This window comes from Sorex araneus, chromosome 10 (genome assembly GCF_027595985.1).
Source record: "Sorex araneus isolate mSorAra2 chromosome 10, mSorAra2.pri, whole genome shotgun sequence".
Lineage (NCBI taxonomy): Eukaryota > Metazoa > Chordata > Mammalia > Eulipotyphla > Soricidae > Sorex > Sorex araneus.
In genome coordinates, this window is record NC_073311.1 from 29,769,361 (window position 1) to 29,796,624 (window position 27,264).

Here is a 27,264-nt window from a genome sequence, read left to right on the forward strand (position 1 = left end):
TTATCTTCCTGTTTTTGAAAGAGGGTAAACAGCACCATTCAAAGCCAGAAACTAAATGTTATTACTTCATAAGCTGGATTCTCATCTTTTAAAATGTCTCAAAATGAAGTATTACAGCCAGAATTATAGCTTAGTGGTAAAGAGCATGCATGTATGAGGCCAGCACACATACACACACACACACACACAAAACTTTTAATTGAAATATCTTATACCCAGCAGTGCTCAGAGCTTACACCTGGCTTTGTGCTCAGGAATCACTCCTGGAAGGTCCAAGGGATCATATTGGGTCACAGAGATTCAACTAACATTGGCCGCATGCAAGGCAATCACCATACCTACTATATTGCTCTGATCTTTATTGAAATGTTTCTGATTGCCCGTGACTTTTTTCCAGCACCTTCTGCCAATCTATAACGAAGGAAAAGCAACTAATGTTGTTGCCATCTGATCCATTAGAGAAGCCCCTTGACTCAAAAAATGCTAGATAAAGGTGAACTCTGGGACAAGATATTCAATCCTCATCCCTGCCCCTAACCACCTTAAAAGGAAAGACTAAAGCATTGTATCCCAAAACCAGTATATCTCAAAGGACTCTGGAAGGAAGTTGCTCCTGATGAGATGCAAGGTCACAGAAAATAACAAAACAATTTTTTCCAGACAGGGCCCTCAATAAAATTCCCCCTCATTTTAATACTAAAAATCACATTCAAGGGGTGATACAAATGATACTAAATGATAACATGTGATCTATGTTAGGAAATGGTTTATTTAGTTTGGGGGGTGGGGTGCAAGCACACCCTGGGGTGTTCAAGGATTACTCTAGGCTTTGCATTCAAGAATTACTCCTGGTGGTGCTCTGAGGAGCATGCTGGGGATCAAAGGTGCAGGGTCCTTTGGTCTGTTCATGTTCATCACCTTTAGAATCTCTTGAAGCTTTTTATTTTCTGGAGATCCACTCTTCTCTGTTTTTGCATGGGCGCAGTGCTTTATCGAGGTCTTCCATGTGCAGGGCAAATGCCTACCCTTTGTACTATCACTCCAGCCTCATTAGGGTATGAATTCTGACCGGGAATGTACAGGAAAGATGACATAACTTAGCAGGGTAGTGGGGGATCTTCCTGCTTGCTGTTTCAAAGTGAGGGTCTTGCACAATAGACTTGCAGGTAGAGAAAGGCACCATTCTGGCAATGAGGTCTTCCTATAGTAATAAAACCATTTGATTTAAAGGAATCTATTCCCCTACCTTGAAGTAGTCCAAAGAAATAAAGTCCACTTTCTTTTGAGATGCAAATACCGACTTTCCTGGAAATGGACAAAATGAAACACTACCCACATGCAAAAACTGAGAAGGGTGGATCTCTTCAGAAAATGAAAAGCTTCTAGAGACACTGAAGGTATGAACATGAAAAGACCGAGAGTCCATAAAGAAACTCTAGTACATCTACACATTGGAATACTATGTAGCTGTCAGAAAACATGAAGTCATGAAATTTGCATATAAATGGATCAACATGGAAAGTATCATGTTGAGTGAAATGAGTCAGAAAGAAAGAGACAGACATAGAAAGATTGCACTCATATGTGGAATATAATGTAACTGAGAAGTACAAGTTGGCAACGATGCAACTTCTGGCAGATATCTCTCTGGACTTAGTTACTAAAATACTAAATTACAGAAACCCAAAACTGAGAGGCCGCTAAGTGTGGTGACTCGACCTCATACCTCTTCATCCTCAGCAATGGAAAACAAATTATCTAATGCTTCCTTTTCAGCAGGTCTGACTTTAGGGGAGAGACTCTCCAAACAATAATAGTGAGTTTTGTCGAAATATTGTATGCAATCAAAGTGAAAGTAAAGTGAAATTTATTAGTTACACAGGTGGGGGGGCTTAGGGTGGGGGAACTGGGGGCGTGGGGGGTTAGGGGTGTGAGGGGGCGGGGTGGAGCTATACTGGGATTCTTGGTGGTGGAATATGAGCACTGGTGAAGGGATGGGTATTCGAGCATTGTATAACTGAGATTTAAACCTGAAAACTTTGTAACTTTCCACATGGTGACTCAATAAAAAATTTTAAAAGAAATAAAAAAGAAAAAATAAAAAGAAAAGACCGAGAGTCCAAGACTCTTCCCATTAACAACACCCAACATTCTAGAAACCTATATAGAATGCCCAGGCAGGGGCAGAGGGGCAGTTTGGGGAAGACCCTGACTAGTAGTGTGCATTTTCAACCTAAAATGTGTACTTTCAGCTTTTATTCTCTGGAGAAGTCCATAACCTCTCTTTCTCTAGTCTCTGTCTCTGTCTCTGTCTCCGTGCCCCCCCCCTCTCTCTCTCTCTCTCTTGCTTGCTTGCTCTCTCATTCGCTTGCTCTCGCTCTCGTCGTCTCTTATGCTCTCATTTTCTCTCGCTGTCTCATGCTTTTTCTCCCCTTTCTCTTCTTTGTCTCTCTTTTCTAATCTCTCCTCTACTGCTTTCCTTTATTCCTCCTCCTTTCTCCCCTACCCCATATTTATCTAAATAAAAATTTTACTCTACTATTCATGTTACTATTTTTTTAACTTCACATATACTTGTATCCTCCTGAAATTTGTCTTCTATGCAGGAAGGCAACAATCCTGGAAAACCTGTACAGAGATGAGGATTGAGTTTCCTTTTCCTGCAAAAAAAAAAAAAAAAAATCCTTGTTCCAGCCTGAATCCCTGAGAACTCACTATGGTGGTGGGGAACAGTTCTCAGGCCATGCCATGTATATCAAATAAACTTCAAGCACAGCCTGAAAAAGTTACTTTGCTTGTGTGTGTGGCGGGGGAGGGGAGCAGGGAGGGTGAGAGATAATATAGCAGATAGGGCACTTGCCTAGCACAGTCAACCTGGATTAGATCCCAGCAATACATATGGTCCTCAGAGTCCTGTTAGGAGTGATCCATGAGCATAGTTGGAAGTAAGCCCTGAGCACAGCCAGCATGTTCCAAAAACAAAGCATAAATCAGAAAACAGTGCTATGTGGGACTGGTGGGACACTTGCATCCATTGTGGAATGCACAGGTGCCTGTGCAGGTATTACTATCCTAACCCTCTCAAGATTTCCCCAGGTGACCAAGGGGGATAGAACAGGAAAGTAGCAGCAATCTTCTCTGAAGGCTACTTCTCTCACGCCCATTTTCACTGCAATCATTTTCATCAGTTGGCTAGATAGCAAGGAATTAGAAGACCTGCAACATAATTTTGGGCTCACTTCTCCCATCAACAATTATAGGAGTCAGCAGCTTCTTTCTTAGACCTTACTCTATGCTTGGGCACAGAGAAATAAGCTTTCCTTGATCCCAAATTTGACTGAGTTCACCTCTAGAAAACTCATTTATTCGAAAATTACCAAATCATTATTAGAAAAGTAATTACTTATATTGGTCTTCTATATGTTTAAAGTTTGAAGACTATGATTGGAAATTTTGTCATTCTAGGTAAATTCTTAATGAAATATTATATATAATATGTGATATAAATTACATAGATATAATTACAAAAATATAATATAATGAAACATATATTGGAGCCAAGTCAATAGTGCAGCTGCTAGGGCAAATTGCCTTGCACATGGCCAAGCTGGATTTCATCACCAGCATCCCATATGGTGCTCCAAGCTCACTCATACTGATCCCTAAGAACAGATATAGGAGTAACCCCTAAGTATTGTTAGCTTGACCCAACCTTATTCCCCTAAATATCCAAAATAGGTTATTCTAAATAAATGGAAAAGAAATTCAAATAGTCATCTAATGGTTCTAAAATCAGCCTAAACAAAATTAAGGTAGCCTCAAATTTGAAAACAACTGACCACCTAGGTTTGGGCCGTTGAGAAGGCAAAGTTTCCCTTACTTTGTCCTTCCCTAGCAGCCTGTAAAAGAACCATAACATGTAGGCTAAAGCCCTTTTACCTCGGACAACTAGCCCACAAGGGAATGATTACCAGGGCCCACCAGCTTGCCACCTGTCCTTTCTAAAACTCAACCTCCTGTTTCTTTTCTTCTTTATACAGGAGAGATGCTCTATCTTCAAACCTGCTGCTTTGTTGTTAATAGAGATCTTTCACAACTAACATCTTTTAATTGATTTCCCCCCCTCCAGTAGCTATAGAACCAGACCTCCAGTGAAAGAATCTCTTCTTTTTCTCTAAGTATCCATGCTTCTGGAATTATTAATGCCTTAAAAAGCTTACCAAAACTTTGGGTTATTAATTTGCTGTTTTTTTCTTTTCACAAATTATTTTATCTAATATTGCTTTTTTTAATAAAATGTTCTTTCTTATCTTCCAATGAAGTACATCTTCAGATAGTTTTTGTTTTTTTTTTTTTTTTTTTTTTTTTTTTGCTATTGTAGAGGCCAGAGAGAGAGTAAAGTGGGTAGGGCACTTGCTCTACATGTGGTCAATCTGGGTTCGATATCTACCATCCCATATGGTACCCTAAGTACCCAAGAGTACTTCCTAAGTACCAACCCAACAGTAACTCCTGAGCAATGGTGTGTAGCCCCCAAAATAAAACCACAGGATTTTTTTCAGTTGCCAATTAAAAGACATTGTTCAGCAACTGAGCAGAATAATAAACAAATCTGTATCTCCTTTTACAAAACATCAAAGTACATTTCTTTTGGAACTCTTCTAACATACTCATTACCAAATTGTAACCCTGAAACTTCATCAAATTTGTTTACACTTTATCTGTCATCACCCCTCCGGGTACAGATTAAAATTTAGGTAAAGAAAGAAAATGAAGGGTTTTTTCTGTAAAGAATATTGCAAAACAGAGATAAAAGACACAATTTTACTCCTCAATCTGTGCAATCGAACTTAGATTACAACTAGAGAATGATTTTAATTGTCAAACTTTTAAATTTTATTAAATGTTTGTGGCAATGCACTGAATGAATTGCAGACCTATACAAATACACAGGCAGCTGTTTGTAATTTGCATTTTTATCGGTTTTGAAAGAGCACAATGTACTTCCTGCATCTTATTTTCAGAATTTGCATTTTATCATCTTTGGCTATCCAGTATATAGTATGGAGTACTTGAATATCTCATTCTTCGAATTTTCATTTTTGATTGTAAATCAGATGATGTCTGGCACTTTTCTGTTTCTCATTTTCTCGTCTCTCAACCACCAGGTTTACTTGCTTCCATTTCTTCTTGGCTCTAATAATAAAACACATGAAATATTCCAATTATTTTTGACATTCATCAAAGCCTAGCATTTTGAACTTCATTTGCTAATTACTTCCCAGAAATCTAAAAGCAAAACAAAACCATGCTCATGAGTGTAACTTATAAACTTTTTAAAAGCCATTTAAGCTAATTCCACTATTATTTGACATTTACTGTATGTCTTAAATTTGGATAGCTGGATAAAATTGAACAGAAATCATAATTTAGGGGCCAGAGTGATAGTACAAGGGGTAAGGCACCTTGCCTTGCATACAGTTGGTCCAATTCTGGTACCACATATGTCCCCCTGAGTCCCATCAGAAGTAATCCCTGAGCACCTCCAGGTGCCTCTCTTCCCCCAAAAGCAGAAATTGTCCTATATAGAAGGCTGTACATGACTTCCTCCAGCCCAAGGGGGTAACATTTCAGGCTATGGAGATGGGCATCTCCAATCCATACCGATATATTGCTATCAGAAAGGATATAGTCTCAAGGAAACTCTAGGAATAACAACAACATCTTTAATTACTTTCAGCTTTCTAGATCCCCACAGACCTCCTTTTCTTATCCTATTTTCATTATCTTCATTATCTAACAGCATTTTCCACAAAGTCCTCTTGGCCATTTACATGTCTGTGGCCTTGGCTCCCAGATAGTCCCTAGATACTAAACTTGTGACAGCTTGTGTTTTATGCTCTCTGTCTCTGTCTCTGTCTCTGTCTCTCTCTCTCTCTCTTACTTTCTCCACCTGTTCCCTGGAAATAATCGCATCCTTCCCTGTTCTCTAGCAGAAAGTACAGCAGAAGAACTACACGATAATGTTTTCTCTCTTTAGGCACTGACGAGACCAATTAAAAGCCCAGGAAAATAAGGAAACAGCATTTTTTGTTATAGCACTATTTAATTTCTTGTATCTCACTATTCTGTTGGATGTAAAGAATTATTTAGTTCTTGGCACAAAAACGGTCCAATTAAGTAGTTTCTTCATTATTTTCTACTTGTATTTCACAGTCAGGTTTGAAGTTCTTTATCAGGGCTTTTCCCCTTTCCTTACCTCCCCTTTGCTAATATCAATTTCAAATATTTTTTTTGTAGTTTGGATCTCATGCTTTTATTTATTTTTATTTTTTATTTATTTATTTATTTTATTGAATCACCATGTGGAAAGTTACAAAGCTTTCAGGCTTAAGTCTCAGTTACATAATGCTCGAACACCCATCCCTTCATCAGTGCACATATTCCACCACCAAGAACCACAGTAAACCCCCCACTCCCCCACCTTCCTAGCCCCCCACCCCGCCTGTGTAGCTGATAAATTTCACTTTACTTTCTCTTTACTTTGATTACATTCAAACAAAAAACTCACTATCAAATATTTTTAATGGGGCAGCAAGAAGAGGTTGCTGCTGTGCTAGGAGCAATCTTGAGTCTTAGTAAGGTCATGCTCATGCAGCGGTTGAATTGTGGCGCAGGTTAGAGTCTATGCTTTCTCCAACTTCATTGTCAGTCTAACCAATCAGGGGTTCTTGGCAAAATGGAGATTTTAAATCAGCAAGTCTGATTAAGGTGAAGATTTTACATTTCTAACATGGCCCTAGATGATACATTTGCCTGTGACCCTTATCCTAGTAGAGACGCTTTGACTGGAGGTGATATAATGTAATTTTAAAAATTTCATTTGTTTATTATTTTTTAATCAGTTGTGATAGCACAGTGGTTGGGGGTTCAACTTTCACACGGCCGACCCGAGTTCGATTCCTCCGCCCCACTTGGAGAGCCCGGCAAGCTACCGAGAGTATCGAGCCCACATGGCAGAGCCTGGCAAGCTACCTGTGCGTATTGGATATGTCAAAAATAGTAACAACAAGGCTCTCAATGAGAGACGTTACTGGTGCCCACTTAAACAAATCGGAGCAATGGGATGACAGTGACAATTATTATTTTTTACTGATCGCCATGAGCTACATTTACAAAACTTTCATGTTTGAGTTTCAGTCATATGAACACCCATCTCTCCACCAGTGTACATTTTCCACCACCTATGTCCCGAGTATCCCTCCTCCCCCAACCCTGTCCCATTCCTCCCCCTGCCTCTATAGCAGACAATTTCCCTCTTACTCTCTCTCTCTACTTGTGGGCATTATGATATCATGGAATTTCTAATCCAAACCCAGGCAGAGCAATCTGTTGAAATGCAGTTGATAAGAAAATGATGGCTGGAGGAATCAATCGAGATGGGAGATGTGTTGAAAGTAGATAATGGAACAGACATGATGACCTCTCAGTGTTGGTGTTGCAAGCCATAATGCCCAAAAGTAGAGAGAGAGTATGGTGAATATTGAGAGAGGCAAGAGGAGGGTGGGAAAAGGATGGTATACCAGAGATATTGGTGGTGGGAATGTGCACTCGTGGAGGGAATGGGTGTTTAATCACTGTGTGATTGTAACCCAAACATGAAAGCTTGTAACTATCTCACGGTGACTCAATAAAATTTAAATGAATTATTTAATTAATTAAATAATTAAATATTTTTTTTTAAAAAAGAAACGCAATTGAGTGCTCACCTCTATTACGGCCCAACTACAGAAGAAACTTTCTGCTGCTATCCTCCTTTCAGTCCTGCTTAGGAGACCTCAAAGTCACTGGTCCTTTCTTCCAGGAACTCACTTGGAACTCACAGAGTATGTGAACTTGAAAATCTCTAGCAATGCTTTCTAACCTCCCCTGATAGATATGCTGTGCCCTCCCTGTACGCATTGAATTCTGTGGTGCATTGAGAGGCACCACAGAATTCCCTCCAGCTTTCCCCCTTAGGTTGCATCTGGGAGTTCAAAGTAAAGTCCTTCTTATTATAAACTTGTAGGAATATTCTAGCATGAAATTTATGTCCCTTGAGTCTTACGTAGATAAGGGGACTAAATAAGTGCTCCTGTCTGTTATCTGCTTGCTAACGTCCTTTTCCATACCTTCTCCTTTGCAATCTTCAAAATGAGCATGTTTCTCAACAGGTCAATTTATTCATCCATAGTCCCATAATGCAGAGTCTCTTGCCCCTGTGCCTGGCTGTCTTCACTGAGGCCCCTCGGAGGGGGTGGGTTGAGTTTCCCTCCCTGCCTCAATCAGAGCCCCAGTAACCTGAGGAACCCAGGAACCTTTGGAACCCAGCTACAGTCATGCTCAAGGTCACTCTCCACAGGCTCGGATGAGCCTCAATACATGAATAAACCAGCAGAGGAACCCAGGTGTGCAGGACCCAGGGCTGAGATCTCCAAGCCTGCTTGGGTCGGGACTGGGCCTCCTCCACCCAGATCCCCCAATTTTCCAGGAGTTTGGCAGACACACCCACAAACTGCCCCTGGTGCTTATAATCCCATCAATGACCAAGATCCAGAGACTATAAAACAAAGATCCCGGAATCACGCGGCCGCATTTGCAGCTGCACGACCTCTTATAGCCTAGTTCTCCCTCTCGGAGAAACTGGCAAGGTACTAAGAGCATCCAGCCCACATGGCAGAGCCTGACAAGCTCTCCGTGGCATATTCAGTATGCCAAATACAGTAACAATGATGGGTCTCATTCCTCTAACCCTGAAAGAGCCTCCAATGTGGCACCGCTGAGAACAAAGAGAGGCTGTTAAAATCTCCGGGCTAGGACGAATGAAGACATTACTAACTCCTGCTCGAGAAAATTGATGATCAATGGGATGACAGTGATATAGTGATTCAGTGATACAGTCCCATAATTCATCCCGTTTCCTGAACCATACATGGAGGGGGCCATAGTTCATGCTCTGAAGTAACCCTTCATTCTCCTCCCAATATTTCTATAATTCATATTTAACTATGTTATTTAGATGGTAGGGAAAATGGTCTTGTAGCTATATGAGGAGTCACTGGGACCAGAGCTGAGTAAGGATCATATCCTTTACCATTTCAAATAGTGCCCCATTCAGAAAGACAGGGAGAAAGGGGTATTTTAATAATTTCAAGTCCTTTTTCAGAACTTTAATTGACTTCACTTTTTGACTCCAACTTAAGTGCAACCGCACATAACATTCCACACAAATTTAAGAGAAAACATAGGTTGAAAATTTTCCAGTCAGATTCCATCTTTTCTCTAACCACCAGGACTCCTAGGTAAAAATTAAAATAGTTTGACTGAACAATTCAGTGACTAGGATAAAAAGAGATCAACATGGCAGTGGTGACCACAATCATATAAACGAGCCTGTCTGGAGATTCTTGCCCACCACTCATGAACTTAAGAACTTACAGAAAATGGACGTAATAATTAATTATAAAAAAATTATAACAAATGACAAACTCAAATTACTTCTTTGCTTTACTTCACTACATTCTGACTCTCAGACAGAGACCTGGGTCCTGATTCCTATTCTTGAATTAAAAAATAATCATTATTCTTCAGCCAACATCATCAATTAAATAATAATTGCAACAGAGTTCTCCTGCTGTGCAATGTAAATCAGGGAGGTATGGAGGAAAGATAAACAATGAACTCCAGTACATAAAGACATATACATGTCTTGTCTGTGGAATAAGCCACAGTTGAAATCAAATAGGTTTAAGAAAATATTGCTTTAGAAAAATTTCAGCTACTTATTGTTTTTTAAATTTTATTGAATCACTGTGAGATAGTTACAATTTTCATGTTTGGGTTACAATCACACAATGATCAAACACCCATCCCTCCACCAGTGCACATTCCCTAACACCAATATCCCTGGTATAGACCCCTTTTCCCAACCTCCTCCTGTCTCTATGGCAGACAATATTCCCCATGCTCTCTTTCTACTTTTGGGCATATGGTTTGCAATGCAGATACTGAGAGATCATCATGTTTGGTCCATTATCTACTTTCAGCACACATCTCCCATCCCGACAGAATCCTCCAAACATCATTTTCTTAGTGATTCCTTCTCTATTTCAGCTGCCTTCTCCCCTCTGCTCATGAGGCAGGCTTCCAGCTATGGAGCAATCTTTCTTGTCCTTGTATCTACTGTCCTTGGGTGTCAGCCTCAGGTGATGTTATTTTATACTCCACAAATGAGTGCAGTCCTTCTATGTCTGTCCCTCTCTTTCTGACTCATTTCACTTAGTATGATACTCTCCATGTCTATCCATTTATAAGCAAATTTCATGACTTCATCTCTCCTAACATCTGCATAGTATTCCATTGTGTAGATGTACCAAAGTTTCTTTAAGCAGTCTTCTGTTCTAGGGCACTTAGGTTGTTTCCAGATTTTTACATTGTGAACAGTGCTGCAGTGAACATATAGGTACAGATATCCTTTCTACTGCGCTTTTTCGCATCCTCAAGATATATTCCCAGAAGTGGTATTGCGGGGTCATAAGGAAACTCAATTTCTAGTTTTGAAGGACTGTCCCTATTGATTTCCAGAAAGACTGGACCAGTTGGTATTCCACCAACAGTGAAGGAGCGTCCCTTTTTCCCCACATCCATGCCAGCACTGGTTGCTTTTGTTCTTTTGAATGTGTGCCAGTCTCTGTGGTGTGAGATGTTATCTCATTGTTGTTTTGATTTGCATCTCCCTGATGACTAGTGATTGTAGCATTTTTTCGTGTGCCTTTTGGCCATCTGTATTTCCTTTTTGAGGAAACTTCTGTTCATTTCTTCTCCCCATTTTTTGATGGGGTTGGAAGATTTTTTCTTATACAATTCTACAAGTATCTTGTATATCCTGGATATTAATCCCTTATCAGACAAGTATTGGGAAATATTCTTTCCCATTCTGTGGGTTCTTTCTGTGTTTTAATTACTGATTCTTTTGAAGTGTAGAAGCTTCTTAGTTTGATGTAGTCCCATTTGTTTATGTTTGCTTCCACTTGCTTGGTCAGTGCTGTTTTATCCTTAAAGATGCTTTTAGCTTCAATGTCATGGAGAGTTCTGCCTACAATTTTCTCTATGGAAACTTTATGGACTCATGTCTGATATTGAGGTATTTAATCTACTTTGATCTGACTTTTGTGCCTTGCATTAGACAGAGGTCAGAGTTGATTTTTTTACATGTATCTATCCAGTTTTCCCAGCACCACTTGTTTTGCTTGTTCCACTTCACATTTCTTGCTCCTTTGTCAAAGATTAAGAGGTCATATATTTTGGGGTCTATGACAGAATATTCAACTCTGTTCCATTGGTTTACAGGTCTGTTTCTCACCCAATATCACGCTATTTTAATTACTACTGCTTTGTAGTACAGTTTTAAGTTGGGGAAGGTGATGCCACCCATCTTGTTTTCCCAAGGAATGTTTTAGCTAATTTTGGGGGTCAGCTATTTATTTTTGAAACTATTATTTAAAATTTTCTACTCCAGAAGTTTTTGTTGTTTTACTTTTTATTTTTTTGTCATTCTGGGGTGTTATGAATAAAGGCCTATGAATGCCATAAATTCTGGTATATTGAATAAGGTAGTAAGTCCCCATGTGAAACGATCTGAAAAGGTCGATTTTAGAGAAGTAAACACAATCATCCTATCCTGCGTGGTTTTCCAAAACTCTGGAGCCAACCGCATGATATGCTAGGAGAAGATATCAAAGAGCTAAATATTACTTTATAAACAACACCAACAATAACAACAGACAGACAACCTATCTTGAATCTGGGTAAAAACTCAGACTCACTAGGTAGTTAAGAATCAGACCATGGGCAAGTGCAAACAAGTTGTGTTGAGCTATGCCTGGACTCCACCTTCTAGAAGGAGAGTATACCAGCAAGACAAAGATTGCACAGCCTCACCATTCCATTGCTTGCCAAGTCTTTCTCCAATCACAACTATGCTGACTGGAAACCCCCTTGCATAACTCAGACTAGCCCACCCTTTTGTGACTGATTATTTCACACCAGAGACAAGTAGACCAGAACACAGTGTCTAAATGCTTTTTGGATCTGTGTTTTCCAGAATGAGCTTAGGGTCCTACAGTTCTAAAGAAATGTTTTTCCTTTGGGGCTGGAGAGATAGCACAGGGGGTAGGGCATTTGCCTTACACGTGGCCGACCCGGGTTCAATTCCCAGCATCACATATGGTCCCCCGAGCACCGCCAGGAGTAAGTCCTGAGTGCAGAGCCAGGAGTCACCCCTGTGCATCGCTGGGTGTGACCCAAAAAGCAAAAAAATAAAAAATAGAAATGCTTTTCCTTTGCTGCAAATGCAACAGCAAACCTGTACCCTAAGTCTACAGCAACCTGTACCCTAAGTCTACAGCAAACCTGTACCCTAAGATTATAGAGTGTCCAAAACCTTTCCAGACCTCAGAGCACAAGGAGAGATCATAGACACCTCTACCACCATTAATTTGCTAGTCTAGTAACTTCATCTCAGGTCTCCTGCCATTAGATACCAGTTAATATTTTTCACAGAGTATGTGGGAGGGCTTTACATTTTATGTTAAGATAGTTTTATATATTTGCTTTGTAGCTCAACAAAGAATGCATTTTAACATATAGAAAATTACTATATAATGACATCTTAGCTTTGATACATGTATATTAAAATATGTAATAATTTGATAGTTTTAATACTTCAAATTATAGTGTTTCTAATAACATAAACAAAGGAAAAAGGACACAATAAAACAAAATCATATTAAATGACTAAGTAGAGAAGACAACTCTGAGAGTTCCTACATTATCATTTAAACTATTAGTTTTAATGCTTAATTTCTAAATTGGGTTTTGGAGGGCTTACAAACTTCTCCAAGCTTAAAATCTTTTCATCCTTTGAAAAAATCATTTTATTCCTTAAGATCACTAGTAAATATTTACCTGTATATATCTTTTCTGTTTTTGAATATGTTTTTGAAAAAGGGATTCTTTTTCGCCAGGCTGAACCATTATAGGATGTTGAAATATATTTGTCTGAGAAAAAAAGAAAACTTGAATGAAATATTTTATATCTTTAAAACAATTCCATTAGTTTTGGAGAGTCGTGCACTTTCAGAGATGAAGTTATCCTAAGCAACTCACTTATGATTTCAAAGCTAGCTGAGGCATAAGAGAGTCGAAGATCACATAAGTCATCAGGGAACAAGGTTGACTCTTTCCTTAACCGGGAGTCTGATTCCTTGAATAAGGATCACTTTCCCTGGGGCTAAGCTACTGACGAGTATAAAATCTGATGTGATCAAAATATTTTATTGTGCTGTTATTTACAGTGATTTTTTTATTCAACTCGACTGATATGGGTACAGCTTAGAACAAAAAATATCTAGGAGGTACAACCCATTTTTCCTTCCTGAAGAGATTTCCCAGGACAGTAGAAGCTGCTCTACCATAGTGAATTCACCCCCTCCTAGGAAACCAAAACATTTATATCCTGACACAATTTTTTGATGCCTACTTTCTTCTGACAGATCCAAACTTGAACTTACTCAATAGTGTTGTATTTTTGCTTTTAAGTTTCACATCTCAGCTACAATTTCTCAAAGCATGGCTGTCATTAATACTAAGAATTAATTTCTATTTTCTTTCCCCTATGTTCATGTTTACCTGAATTCTTCCAAAGCAACAGTGAGTATAATTGCTTCTACATTCCACAAATTTAGATACTAGCATCTTGCTGTTCTGGCACTTACTGCATCCACCACAGTCACCAACTTACATTAATTAATAGTAAATTTAATAATGATAGTAATGTAAAAATGAGAAAGCCTCTTTCACCTAAGGATATCAGTATTTACACATACACATCCCAAAATCATTCTATACTGAGTATAAGCAAAGTAATTCAAATAAAGCCAACCTGATGTAAATTATAAAATAAAAGACTTAAAATTTTATTTTGTCAAAAAGTACACAGTAATCAGAGTTCTACCAGCCAGACTAAAACATAATGTATTTATATTTTAATTATATAAAATATAAATATATTATATATTTAAATATGTAAATTTTAAAATACAAAATATAAAAATATAAACACAAAATTATAAGAAATAAGTCTTTTGGTTAAGTTGCAAAAACTGAAACATAACTTTCAAAAGATCTGAGTTCATCTGAGAGCAAGAAAATGAGATTTAGTTCCCTCCTCCCCAGTTGCCTTGTATTTACTGACATACACTATGACTTTGCCTATTATATGATAAAATGATTTAGAAGCAATCCGCTCCTGGTGGGAGAGATGAGGAGTTTCCAGAAATATTGCCGTTAACCCCTACACTAACCCCTTCAGAAAGTAATCATGAAGGCCCAGAGAAAAGCCAAAGCAGGAGCCTGAAAGTGATAATTGAACAATGCAGTTAGTGGAACAAGAAAATGTCAGCCATTTGAAAACAACCCTCAAGAGTGAAATAAAGCTATCCGGTGGGAACAAAGAGCAGTGCCCTGAGGTACAACACCAGAAAGGTTCAATGCTGAGTCATCCGTACCCAACCTGAGTTTTCTTCCACATTTTTAAACCATGTGCTCTCGGACATGGAAAGGCTTCTGTCACCAGATTTCTAAGATGTTAGGACAATATTAACATGGGAAAAGGAGGAGGTTAGGAATGGATAGCAATGAAGGTTAGCCGCATAATCAGGAAAGTCCACAGGGCTGCAAATAATCACAGACCGGAGTAAACTGTCTAAAAGCCTCACCTGGACAGAGGTTGAGTTTGGGTTCCTTGTTCACATCCACTTTGTTGTAGGACGCATTAATGGGCCTGCTTCGGGGAGGGGCATTCAGCGAGACAGTCCTAACAGCATCTCTCTGAACATGGATACAGGATGCATTCTCAGCATTTCTGTTTTTATTATTGCGATGATAGCTCATTTTATTTTTGGTATTTTGGGCCTGTGCTGCTATAAAAGAAATGGGGATAAGGTACAAAATTAGTTGCTTTGAAACAATTTTTTTTCAAAGCTGATTTTATATTATATATACATCACATTGCAAGTTTGAGAAATGTTTTTTTACAGTACCTTACAAGACAATGTAAGATGAAAGAACTATGTTTCCAGAAGTTGGGTTAACATCTGAATTAACATGTTGCACAAGAATAATGTTGTTCAATTAGGACATATGGTTTTCTATTTGATATCTATCCAAATTACAATTCAGATGTATGAAATATCTCATCATTTTACCTCTCCTCATTCCTGGACCAGAGAAGTTCTTTGGTTCATCATAAATCCATTTTCTCTTTTTCACACCTTTAAAATGAGGCTTCCTCACTGGCTGGACATCATTCACTTAGAGAAGATACAAATTTTAACAGTTTTTTAAGAAATGCTTTCATCTGAAAATTACTGTAGGTGATAATTACATATCTGTGCATTCACATGTCAAGCAAGAGAAAAAAAATAAATGCATCACCCTAGTACTTTACTTTCTAGAACAAAGAGTGATTTATTTTTAAGTACAAAAAAAAACTGATTTGATTTGATAATAAAATTTTCAATAAGTAGTACTTCTCAGAGATAACTGCTTTTCTCCAAATGAAAGTGTAGATTTTTTTAAAAAGAACAGAAAATTACACTGCAAATATAATTATATCATTATAAAGTTACTTTTAAGTAGTTTTGGAATTATAATTTTGAATATAAATTTTGTTACTTTTTAGCCAAAACTCTTATTAAGAAGTTATGTTATATCAGGGCTGGAGTGACAGTACAGCAGCTAGGGTGTTTGTCTTGCACACAGCCAACTGGATTTCAATCCCTGTCATTCCATAAGGTCACCTGAGCACTGACGCGCATGATTCCTAAGCAAAGAACCAGGAATCTGAGCATTGCCAGGTGTGACCCCAAAATAAAATAAGAACAAAGAACATGGGTTATAGCAGAATGTTTTTCAGTGAATGTTATTGTTCTTTAAAATATTAAAAGTGGGACATTCAGATACTTTTGTGAAACAAGATTTCTTAAACAAATCTAATATTATTAAATTTTTATATTTATGAAATATACACTTTATCTTACATCTTCTTACATTGAAAATCTTATTTAGGTGATTTTTCATAAATTTCCTAAAATATATTTCTCTTGAGAGACTTAAATAATGCAGAAGAGGCACTTTTCATTATTTTTCTCTGCAAAGATCTTGAACATTCCATCACAAGCAACTACTACAGAGAAAATGAACATCAAAATGCTCTATATAATTACACTAGTTCTCTCTAATGTATTAGGCTTTTTTTTTGGCCTCAGTTCTCAACCAGCTTAAGCATTAATAATTCAGGATAGCTCTGATTCACCACCACCTCCACAAACCCACTCCCAAAGATGACAAGGATCCTTCCTCTAAATGATCCTAACAAAAGGATTTGGAAAGCAGACTCTTAACAAATGCTGCTAAACTAAACTGAGTTGGGGGAGGTTAAGCCCTTATGGTTCCCTTTAACATATAACTGGATCCTAGAATATTATAGGGGTTCAGTAATTGAAAGACAGAATGAGGGAAAAGTGTAGAAAGCAGATTAACGAGATTAACGAGTCTTAACTGTAACAAAGCAGTAAAACCCGGTAACCAGGAAAAGTCAAATCAAGGAGTAAAATAGAAAACATGATTTTAAAACACTGTCACTGTATCCCGTAATGGGTTAAATTTTACATGCTGTACTAATGAATCTTCTAAAGAAGTTAATGTATTATTAATTTTAATACCTAATAAAACTAGTGGGAAAATATATCATTTACTAAGTCCTACATCACAATTCATTGTCAGGATTAATAGAATGTTGATTTCTTACTCCTGAATAATTTCCAAACCATCCTTTTTCTTGTCTTTTAAAAAATTTAATTTCAAAGAAGCAAAACAAATCCATAACTAAACAAATATATGTAAGGCCAAAAGGTGATAGAGCTAATGTCTCACTTGAAGAGGGGTCCTCTCTGCACTTCATACTGATATTCTCAGTAGCATTTAATACGTGCGTTGTAGGTACTAGTCGGGTAGTTAGGGAACGCTTTGGATGAGGACTGTCCTTGTTATCTTTTAAAACAAATTAAGAAAATAAAATAGCAATATTAGTAAGAGAAGTGTTTCAACTGATAGTTCACTTTTCAAACATTATATGATGGGAATACTTCCTTAGATATGTTTACTAATCTTGAAGAATCACTGAAATTTCCTAATTATGGTACTGTGCCCCCAATATCTTCTAGAAAAACTTAAAAATTATAAAAATAGTCACTATATTCAGTATATAAATGATCTTTGTGACAATATTTTAATGCCCACGTACACAAAAATGAAAAGGTGATCAATTTTGCAAATTTAGAATGAAGTTCCAAAACTACATTAAATATGACTTTTACTTATTTGGTGGTTTGAAGGCAACACTATCTAAAATTGTGTTCTAAAATGATGCAAATTGCCTAAATATGTGCTTTCTAAAGTGATAGTCACTAGTAACATAGATATTGATCATTTACAATATTAAGAAATTAATTTTGAGACCGGAGCGATAGTCCAGCAGGGAAGGCATTTGCCTTGCATTCTGACCTGGGTTCAATCCCCCACATCCCATATGGTTCCCTGAGCACCGCCAGGAGTAACCCCTGAGTGCAGAGCCAGAAGGACTCCCTGAGCATCGCCAGGTTTGACCCAAAAAAAGGAAAAAAAAAGAATTACTTTCAACTTTTTGTTTAATTTTAGTTAAATTTAAGTAGCCACATATGAGTGGTGGCTACTGATAATATCAGTTACATTGTTTTTAATTTATTGGGCAAAATTTTTCAATCGCTAAGCAAGTAGAAAAGAGATTTATATATAATAAGAATATTTAGTTGATCTCATTCTTGTTTTTATTCTTGAGAATTTTTTTAAGTGATAGGAAAAACTACACAAAACTGATTAATACTTGAGACTGTGTAGAACTAACCACAAAACAAAGAGATGCTTAGATTGTTACTGAGAAAGCTTGTCTAGCAGAGAGGAACCAACCTCTAAGTACACCATAAAACTCCAGTGTGCATTTTATTATATTCTCTTGGTTATTCATGAACTATAATTAACAATTATAAAAGAAGGCCATTGTAGAAGCCAACATGACATTAATATTATTTTCAGTATTATTAGTATTATTTAAGTATTTTCTCAAAGCTCTTTAAGAAAATTCAACCATATTGAGTACATAAAATTGGAACAAGAAACTAAAAAATGACTTGGTATTGCAACTTAAGAAAACATAACTTTGAGCTAGCAAAACTCCTAGGCTTCTTTTTCAGATGAATAAACTAATGCTAAAAAGATAAATCCCCATGCCAACTAGAGCCAAGACTGGAACCTTAGAGTTCTTATCTCCAATTTAGCACGGATTTTTATTTATTACTTGCCCCTTACATAACTGACAACAATCATGCTTTATATTTAAATGATCTATCCAAATAACAAATGGTTAAAAATTATAAAAGACTTATTACCTTTAGTATCTGTACATTTTGATATGATAATATCTTTCTCTTCAGTTAAAGCTTCATTTTCATCTACTCCAAGAAATATGATCCTCTGTGGAACATAGCAATCACCTCCTGTAACAATATACTACTATTAGTGACAATGATGGGGAAAAAATTATACAAATTTTCTTTCAATACAGGAGCAGCATTTATACTATATCTTTTTCTCACTTTTGTGTAAAATGAGAGTGGTACTACTCCCAGCACAATGGCACTGTAGCACTGTTGTCCCGTTGTTCATCAATTTGCTCAAGTGGGCTCCAGTAACGTCTCCATTGTGAGACTTGTTACTGTTTTGGGCATATCGAATATGCCACAGTACAATACTTAATATTTAATTTCCATATCTTTCATTACATAAGTTGTTCTTTCTTATGTTAAAATATTTGGAGAGAAAAGAAATAAATTAGGGTTTAAGCTGCTATCCTTGCAAGTGCTGACTCCTGTTCTATTCTCAATACAACATATGGTGCGCCAAGCACTGCCAAAAGTGATCCCTGAGTGCTGAGCCAAGAGTAAGCCCTGAACCCAAAATGAACATACAAAAATACCCCAAAATCATTTTTCCCTGTCGTTTATTTTAACATGACACCCTAGAGATCAGAGAGACAGTAGTTAAAGTGCGTTCTTTGTGTGCATCCAACAGCAGCTGGAATTGCATGAGATATGATTCCCCACACCCATATATCCAAGCACTACTCGAAGTGATATCTGAGCTCAGAACGGGGAGTAAGCTCTGCACAGCTGAGTGTGGCCCCCAAGCTAAAATAAATAAATAATTAATAATAAAATGAGATCTTAGATAACTCCATTCTAACATGATTTTTCCCTTTATGAGACACCGTTTCTCCTCAATATTATCTCTCATATTCCCTAAATAAAACTATTTTACTTCACTAAGGTAAAATAAAATGCCAACCTAAATGTGGTTTTCAACATTTAAAACTCAGTAGAGCGAGCACAATAGTAACTGACACTTGTGGGACACTTTATTTTTAATATGTAATATACTCCATGGAGTATTTTAAATGCCAACTTACCACATTTAGTTATCTTCCTATACTACTCCTAATGATACAGCATGAGTTTACCTTAGCTATTCGGTAGTACTGACAGACATTATTGAATCATTCTGAAATCTTCTAAATACATGATTATAAATTTTCATTTTAGCCCCAATCAGAAACAAAGCCAGGTCAGACAGACATCCAAATCAATAACGTGTAGTTTTTACAGTTGTTCACAAACATATACAAAGTGATGAAAATTTTGAGTCTCCAAAACCCACACATTCCTATCCGAGCTCCAACATGTTCCTTTCTTAGCCCACCTCCCACACTGAGATGAAGAGCATGAAGTCAGCAGGAAGCAGTGTAGTGTAGTACAGCAATCTCTTCAGCTGAGAATTAGCTGGACAGAGTTTGAGTGTTAATTCTGGCACATCATGCCAGTCAATTAACACTTCTCAGTCTTCCTTTTCTCTCATGGACTTTTTTTTACAAAGAAATCTTCTACAATACTTGTTTCTATAATATAATATTATAATCTATGTGAGGTCTGGGGGTATTTAAATGTGTATGTATGATTCTGTACATAGATTTTGTATATTTTGTCTGCATGTAAGAGAGTAGCTTCTACATTGAACAGTATGAGTTTCACTAGAGAGTGTTGAGTAAAAGAAAAACTAAAGCATAAAACACACATTTCCACCTTTACAAGGTTTAAATCAAATAAAACAAAACATTTCTCTTGTAACAAGGTTCAGAGTTGTGATGATTATTGTGAGGAAACTCACAGAGAGGATAGTATAATATAGTTACATTGAGACACGTGTGTAAAAAATAGTAGTTATATACATTACATTTGATCTTTCATGTCTGTGTAAGCCCCAAATTATTAAAATTGTGGAGACTGAAACCTCATTTTATTTTCTTCAAATTGAATATTAATTTACTGCAATTTTAATTTTTGGTGATATTTCTTTCAAATATTCTTATCTGTGGTGGCATATAAAATGTTTATGTTGCTCCATAAATTTATACTTGGAGTTCTGACATTTATTGACATAAATAATATCAATAGAATAAACAAGTCTGACTACTCATGACAAAAATATAGCATTGCATCAAGTTACAATATCATTCAACAGACTAATGAAAGCATGACATCCTCACATCTTTTACATCTCAACAAAGTAGGAAATAAACTACTAATGTCACAGCATGAAGGAAAGTTCTTTCATTATATGAAAGTATCAGCTAATCAATGTTGGAAAATAATCTCTAATTAAAGAAAAAGACTTAATGATTTACTATTATTTCACTGAAATGCAGAATTAGAACAGGTCGGATTGCGTGACTCCCAGACATTATATAGAGTATTAAATGCCATTAGGAGAAACTGCCAGTATTTCTAATTTATAACAAAAATATATTGCTTCAAGGAATCAAATAATGATAAGTTTTTTAAGCCTTCTACAAAAATGAGAAAGGAGAGAAAATAATCAAATTACATAATTAAGAGTATATACATGAGGAGAAAATGAATATCACTGGGACATTAGAAAACAATACCAATGTGTATATATGTATATGTACATATATATACATATATACACTACACACGCACACACACACACACACACACACATATATATATGTATAGGTACCTTCTTGCAACTCCTCACTTTCTTCTGAATGAGCACACCACATTTTTTTAATTTGGATAAAGACAATTACTATTTGTTTACATAAAGACAGAATTTTCTGACAAAAATAAAGCTATTTAATTTAGAAATTATTTATAAAATATTTATTATAATACACAAAGTACAATGCCTTGGCACAAATCATACATATATTTAAATAGAGGTACCTTATATGGACACTCAGATACAAGAATATACCAAGTGTCCTCCCTCTCTTTCTAAATTCAATTGTAATAATAGCAAATACTTTATGATTAAATTTATTATAGCCTGAAATGGAGCCTACATATACACCAAGTTTATACTAAACATGAAGGCTTGGGGGCCAGAGAGATATCTCTATTGCAAGTAGGGCACGACTTGCACACAACAGACTTGCATTCAATCTCCAGCACTGCATATGGTCTTTTGAACACTGCTAGGAGTAACTCCTGAGTACAGTGCCAAGAATAAGTTATGAGCACAATTATGTATGACCCCCAAACTCCAAACATTAATTAGTTAAGATGAAGTTTTTGTATATTGAGCACATATACTACCATCTATTTTGTACCTCTGATTCTTTCATGAATAAATGGGTAAAAATGATAGTTTGTTATGAAAAACTATTCAGACTAATTTCTTATATAATAATGTTTATATTCAACTGTTAATTACTAAGCTCACCTCCATTTTCAAAAGCAGCAATGTCAGTCCTTGGTTTCCTATCCAGTGATGCTTTTATCTCACCTTGCCTTTCAAATAGGCTAAATTTTGTTGGAACGGTAAGACCATCCCCTAGAAATTAAAAAAATATATATACAGGAATCATTAATATGTTTACAATAGAACTCATGATGATGAAAAACTTTGTAAGTTAATGTAAAGTTGCACATTGCAGATTTATACTGGTGAACAATTAATACAAATATATGTATATATATAGAGAGAGAGAGTAGGGTAACATTGGATTTGTCCTTTTAGCCTTGCCACAGGGAACTTAGTTTACCTTAAAGCAATGTCCTTTCTGTATGGACACAGGAGGAAGACAGTTAATATTATGCTTTGTAAATTGGGAGCTGATTGACTCCAATAATATTTATTCCTGGGCATCTGCTTTCTCAACTCAGTTACCCTTAGTTCCTAGCACCCCAAAAGCAGGGTCCTGACGAAGGACAGAATGGACCCAGGGCAAGCTGTGAGCTACCCTGGCATCGAAATGGGCCAGGCCAAAGCACCACAATACTCAACTATAAGTTGAGAACATGGTCATAGACAAATGCTGTCATGATCCAAAAGTAACCACGAGACTAGTACCCTGCTAGGGTTAGGAAGACTAACCTGGCCTGAGGACTATGGTTTGGAATATATAGTGAATGTCCTCAGGAAGAACCAAACTTTAAGTCTGATGTATCTCTTACTGTGCTCATACAGAATGGCATTGCTACAAATATTAAAATAAATTTACTATAACTATTTAAGCAGATTACTAGCTGAGGAAGGAAGAAAACGACACACCCTTGTTTGGATCCCACCCTTGAACTGATCTCCTAGTAATCTGGAGTAATCTCCTTAGATGAGATTTTGTTAATCTCCTGGAGAAACGGTCTTACCCCTCTTTGCTAATTCGTTAATGTTCAACCCACCTTTGTGTCACCACTCTATGTAATTGTTATATAAACTAAGACTGTAAGCGGGAGAGAGGAAAGAGGCAAGACAGAAAAGGCAGAGGTAAGACAGAAGCAAGGAAAAGAGACAAAAGCAGAGAGAAGAGAGCAAGACAGACGACACAGGAGAAGACACAGAGAGAGAAGACACAGAAGCAAGAGAGAAGACACAGAAGCAGAGACAGAGAAGTCGGAAGAGACCAGAGGAGAGACTACAGAGACAGAGACAGAGATAGAGTGACATACAGAAGAGAGCACAGCGGCACACACAGAAGCGGAGCAAAAGGAACGCTATCTCGATCTATGCACAGCAGCTTGAGAGCACTGAACGCAAGCAGTGTGCTCGAGAGAACTTCCCCAAGAGCCCTTGAACAACACCACACACACACACATTGCACTTCCTGCGCCCATGTCTTTGTATGTTTTACAATATATATTTTTAGTTACAATATAAATTTTGTAACTAGTAAAAAAGTATTGTTTGGACAGTTAAACGGATGACAATTTAAAATTCTAACACTACTGTGAATATATAGTATTTTCTTATTTAAAGTGCATTACATAAAATGAATTTTAAATTTGCTTTTTAAGATAAATTCACCAAGAGCAGAGAGAGTAGAAAATATGAGTCTATCATTGACTAGAAAATAGCATTTTCAAATTACACTTCTGTTGAGACTGACCCAGATGAAACAGCAAAACAAACTGCATCAGGGAAAAAAAGCACCTTTAAAGCACAACCAGAAACCAAATATTTCTTGCCACAGATAAGAGTTTATCACAGAGGACACCTGAATCCATGGACCTGTATTTTTAAAGTGAATAGCCAAAATCTGACATACTACTGACCTCGGAGAGGGAAATTATAGCAGCAGAAATAGCATTGCAAAGTGGAATGCCACAGCAGTGAAAACTTCAGAGTAAGCAGGAGGGCTAAAACTTTAGGGATACCCAACTTTTCATGATTTCAGAGGAGTTCTTAACAAGGAAGAATTTCATACAGCTCCCAGAGTTGGGTTCAATGACCAAATTACAAATCCTGCAATTTTAGAAGATAATGTAGGAAGCTGTTGTTTCCCCTTTATTCACTAGAAATCCAGGCAACTGGATTCAAGAAAACTCCAAATAGATTGATCTTTCTTAATCCACATTTATGATGATGTCCTAAAAACATAACTCAATAACTAGAACCGAAGGGCTCCTACAGAGAAAACAAAACATATGCCAAAGGTGGTAAAACCCAATGACATATGAATGAGAAAAATATTCAGAAATCTTAGTGACACAAAAATGGGGGAATTCAATGGGGGTGAATCTGAGAATTAAAAAAAGGAAAATGAAGGTAACAGAATCTGTGATTTGAAAGATATGTAAAGTTATAATATTAAAACTGTATGGTATTGAAATTTTAAAAAAAGACACTAATGGATTAAAATAGTGCATAAAGAGCTCGCACATATAGGCACATTTAATTTTAACATGTTTATAATACTAAACATGAAGATTGTAAAGACCCTTCAAATTATGTTAGACAATATGCAAAACCACAATGAAGAGAGAGACATAAAGGTCAAAATCACCATATATAAAAATTAACAAAATAGATTAAAGGCCCAAATCATAATTGCATAGAAAGAAACAGGTGATACTCTTATGTATCTCGATCAAAGTGATATCTTTGGAGACCTGTTGGTAAAGGAAACAAAAGCAAAATAAATGGGAAAGACTACATCAAATACAAAAACTTGTATATAGTGTAAAGGAAATAATCACAAAAAAGAAAGGCAACCTTATGGTAAAAAATATTTGCATGTAAGGCAAAAGACAAATTAATATCAGAAGTATATTCTAAAAAACAAAACCTCAAACAACTCAACCACAAAACATCCAACAAGCCAATAATAATGGACAGAAAATTTGTAAAGACACTTCCAAAAAAAAAGACATATAATGTCCAATAGGCATCTGAAAAATTAAACCTAAACTTAACTGAGTTTAGTGAATTTTAAGTCAAAAATCAAATCAAAATGAGAATTCACTTCACAATTGTGGAAATGGCCTGTTTCAAAAAGACTAGAAGGAACATGAGCTGGAAAGGGCGCAAAGAACACTACTGGGGGGGGGTGTAAATTGGTAAAATCTCCCTGGAAAATGATATAGCCATATAGAGTCCCTAAATAACTAAAATTAGAAAGATCATACCACCCAGCACTACTATTTCTAGGTATTATCAAAAAATATTGAACTCTGCGCCAGGCTGTTTTCACTCGGGGCACCCCAGAGAGGGGCAGGTGAGAACCCTCCCAGTCCCAAGAGACCCAGCCAACCTTCACTACATTATAAGACACATTATAAGACACTCTCCACCCATTTCCAATAATTACCACATATATTTGATGGAGTTCAGACAGTAGACAACAAAACATAGAGAGTAATGTATATATACATATACACACACATATACATTATATATATATACATACATATATATATATCAGAGAGCCTGGCAAGCTACCGAGAGTATCCCATCTGCACAGGCAGAGCCTGGCAAGCTACCCATGGCATATTCAATATGCCAAAAACAGTAATGATAGGTCTCATTCCCCTGGAGCCTCCAATCATTGGGAAAGATGAGTAAGGAGAGGCTGCTAAAAACTCAGGGCTAGGAGGAATAGAAATGTAACTGATGCCTGCTCGAGTAAATTGACAAACAACGGGATGACATTGATACAGTGATACAGTGATCAAAGAATATGAAAACACTAATTTGAAAAGATAAATATGCCCTGTTCATTTCAGCATCACTCGTGAAAGTCAAGACATGAACATAAGTGACAATTGATAGTTGACAGTGGATGACTGGATTTTAAAGTATGTATGTGATATAATGTCATAAAGTACATATGTATACATTAATATGTATGTATAAGACATTTGGAAACAACACAGTTGGGACTTGAGTGATTATGTTAGTGAAAAGAGTCAAGAAGTTTAAGATAAATATTGGATGGTTTCTCTCTAGCACTTATACACTGGAATATAGATAACCAGTCAACTAAAAACTCAAAACAAAAATAGTTCAGAAACTCTGAAAAATATGATGGTTTAGGTGGTGGAAAGAAAAGTTAGAGAGGTTCAATCTCATAAAGGGAAAGATACTAAATCTTTGGTAGATAAATAGACAGATGTAGTAAACCAGTGATAAGACTTTCAAATTAAAAAATGCTATTTATACTGTGATACTTTTCTTACTTTTCTTTAAAAGTTTCTAGAGAATTTTATTCTGAACTAGGCTACTATATAAAATGAGTTAAAGAATAAAATACATAACAATCTAAGGCAACATGTTTTTCTGGATTGGACTTTAGGGAAAAAAATACATCAATTTTGCCCCAAAAGATATTCATGGCATAAATGGGGAAATTTGCTTTTCAAAAAAGTCCAGAAACAAGGGGCCAGAAATTTGGCTCAAATGATAGAGCACATAACTTGTATGTGCAAGGCTTGGGTCGCTCTCTGACACTACATGTCCTCTGTCAAGCACTATTGGGTGTGACGCTGGTGGCCTTCCACACCACCAGCCCTGGTCCAGCCTTCCAGCACTACCAGTTTAGAACATCACAATGATAAAAAGACCCACAAAGAATATAACATCAGTGATTATTTTATTTTAATACACATCTTACGGACCTGTAAAAGTAAAATAGAAAAACATCTAAAGTTTACTCTCAGGGGTTCAAAAAATAGTAGCACTGCACTGTAGCACTGTCATCCCATTGTTCATCAATTTGCTCGAGCAGGCCCTGGTAACGTCTCCATTGTGAGACTTCTTGTTGCTGTTTTTGGCATATTGAATATGCCACGGGTAGCTTGCTAGGCTCTGCTGTGTGGGCAGGATACTCTTGGTAGCTTGCTGGGCTCTCCAAGAGGGAATATAAATACTTAAAGAGAGTGAAATTGTGTAAAATGACAATATTTGGGCAAAATTCATCTAAGACGTGTTCAGGAATTAACTAAATTTAAGAAGTTCTTAAAACCATAGTGTGCAGCTGGAGAGATTGTACAGCGGACAGAGCACTAGCCTTGCTTGCAGCCAAACCAGGTTGGATCTCCGACATTCCATATCACCACCATCCCCGTCCACCTCTCCCCTTGCCCCCCCCCCCACACACTTCGGAATAATTTCTGAATGCAGAACCAGGAATAACCTCTGTACATCACCAGGTGTGGCCCTCCCAAACAATAAGTAATTAATAACAACAATAAAAACAATTTAAAACAAAGATGCATA

The 27,264-nt window shown here is 36.8% G+C and overlaps 1 protein-coding gene across 2 annotated transcripts in view; it reads right to left on the bottom strand.

Annotated features, from left to right (window-relative positions):
• Positions 1-5,170: 5,170 nt before the first annotated feature.
• Positions 5,171-27,264, bottom strand: part of C10H12orf50 (chromosome 10 C12orf50 homolog) — a 35,978-nt gene continuing 13,884 nt past the window's right edge. The window contains exons 6-12 of one of the 2 annotated variants that reach the window (XM_004602716.3): positions 21,994-22,104; positions 18,585-18,692; positions 17,035-17,151; positions 15,306-15,410; positions 14,817-15,020; positions 13,006-13,098; positions 5,171-5,196 (exon numbers count right to left, since the gene is read on the bottom strand). In XM_004602716.3, coding sequence (XP_004602773.2) covers positions 5,171-5,196; positions 13,006-13,098; positions 14,817-15,020; positions 15,306-15,410; positions 17,035-17,151; positions 18,585-18,692; positions 21,994-22,104 — 764 coding nt within the window. The remainder of the gene's footprint in view (positions 5,197-13,005; positions 13,099-14,816; positions 15,021-15,305; positions 15,411-17,034; positions 17,152-18,584; positions 18,693-21,993; positions 22,105-27,264) is intronic. The other variant, XM_055118614.1, reaches the window with a different exon arrangement.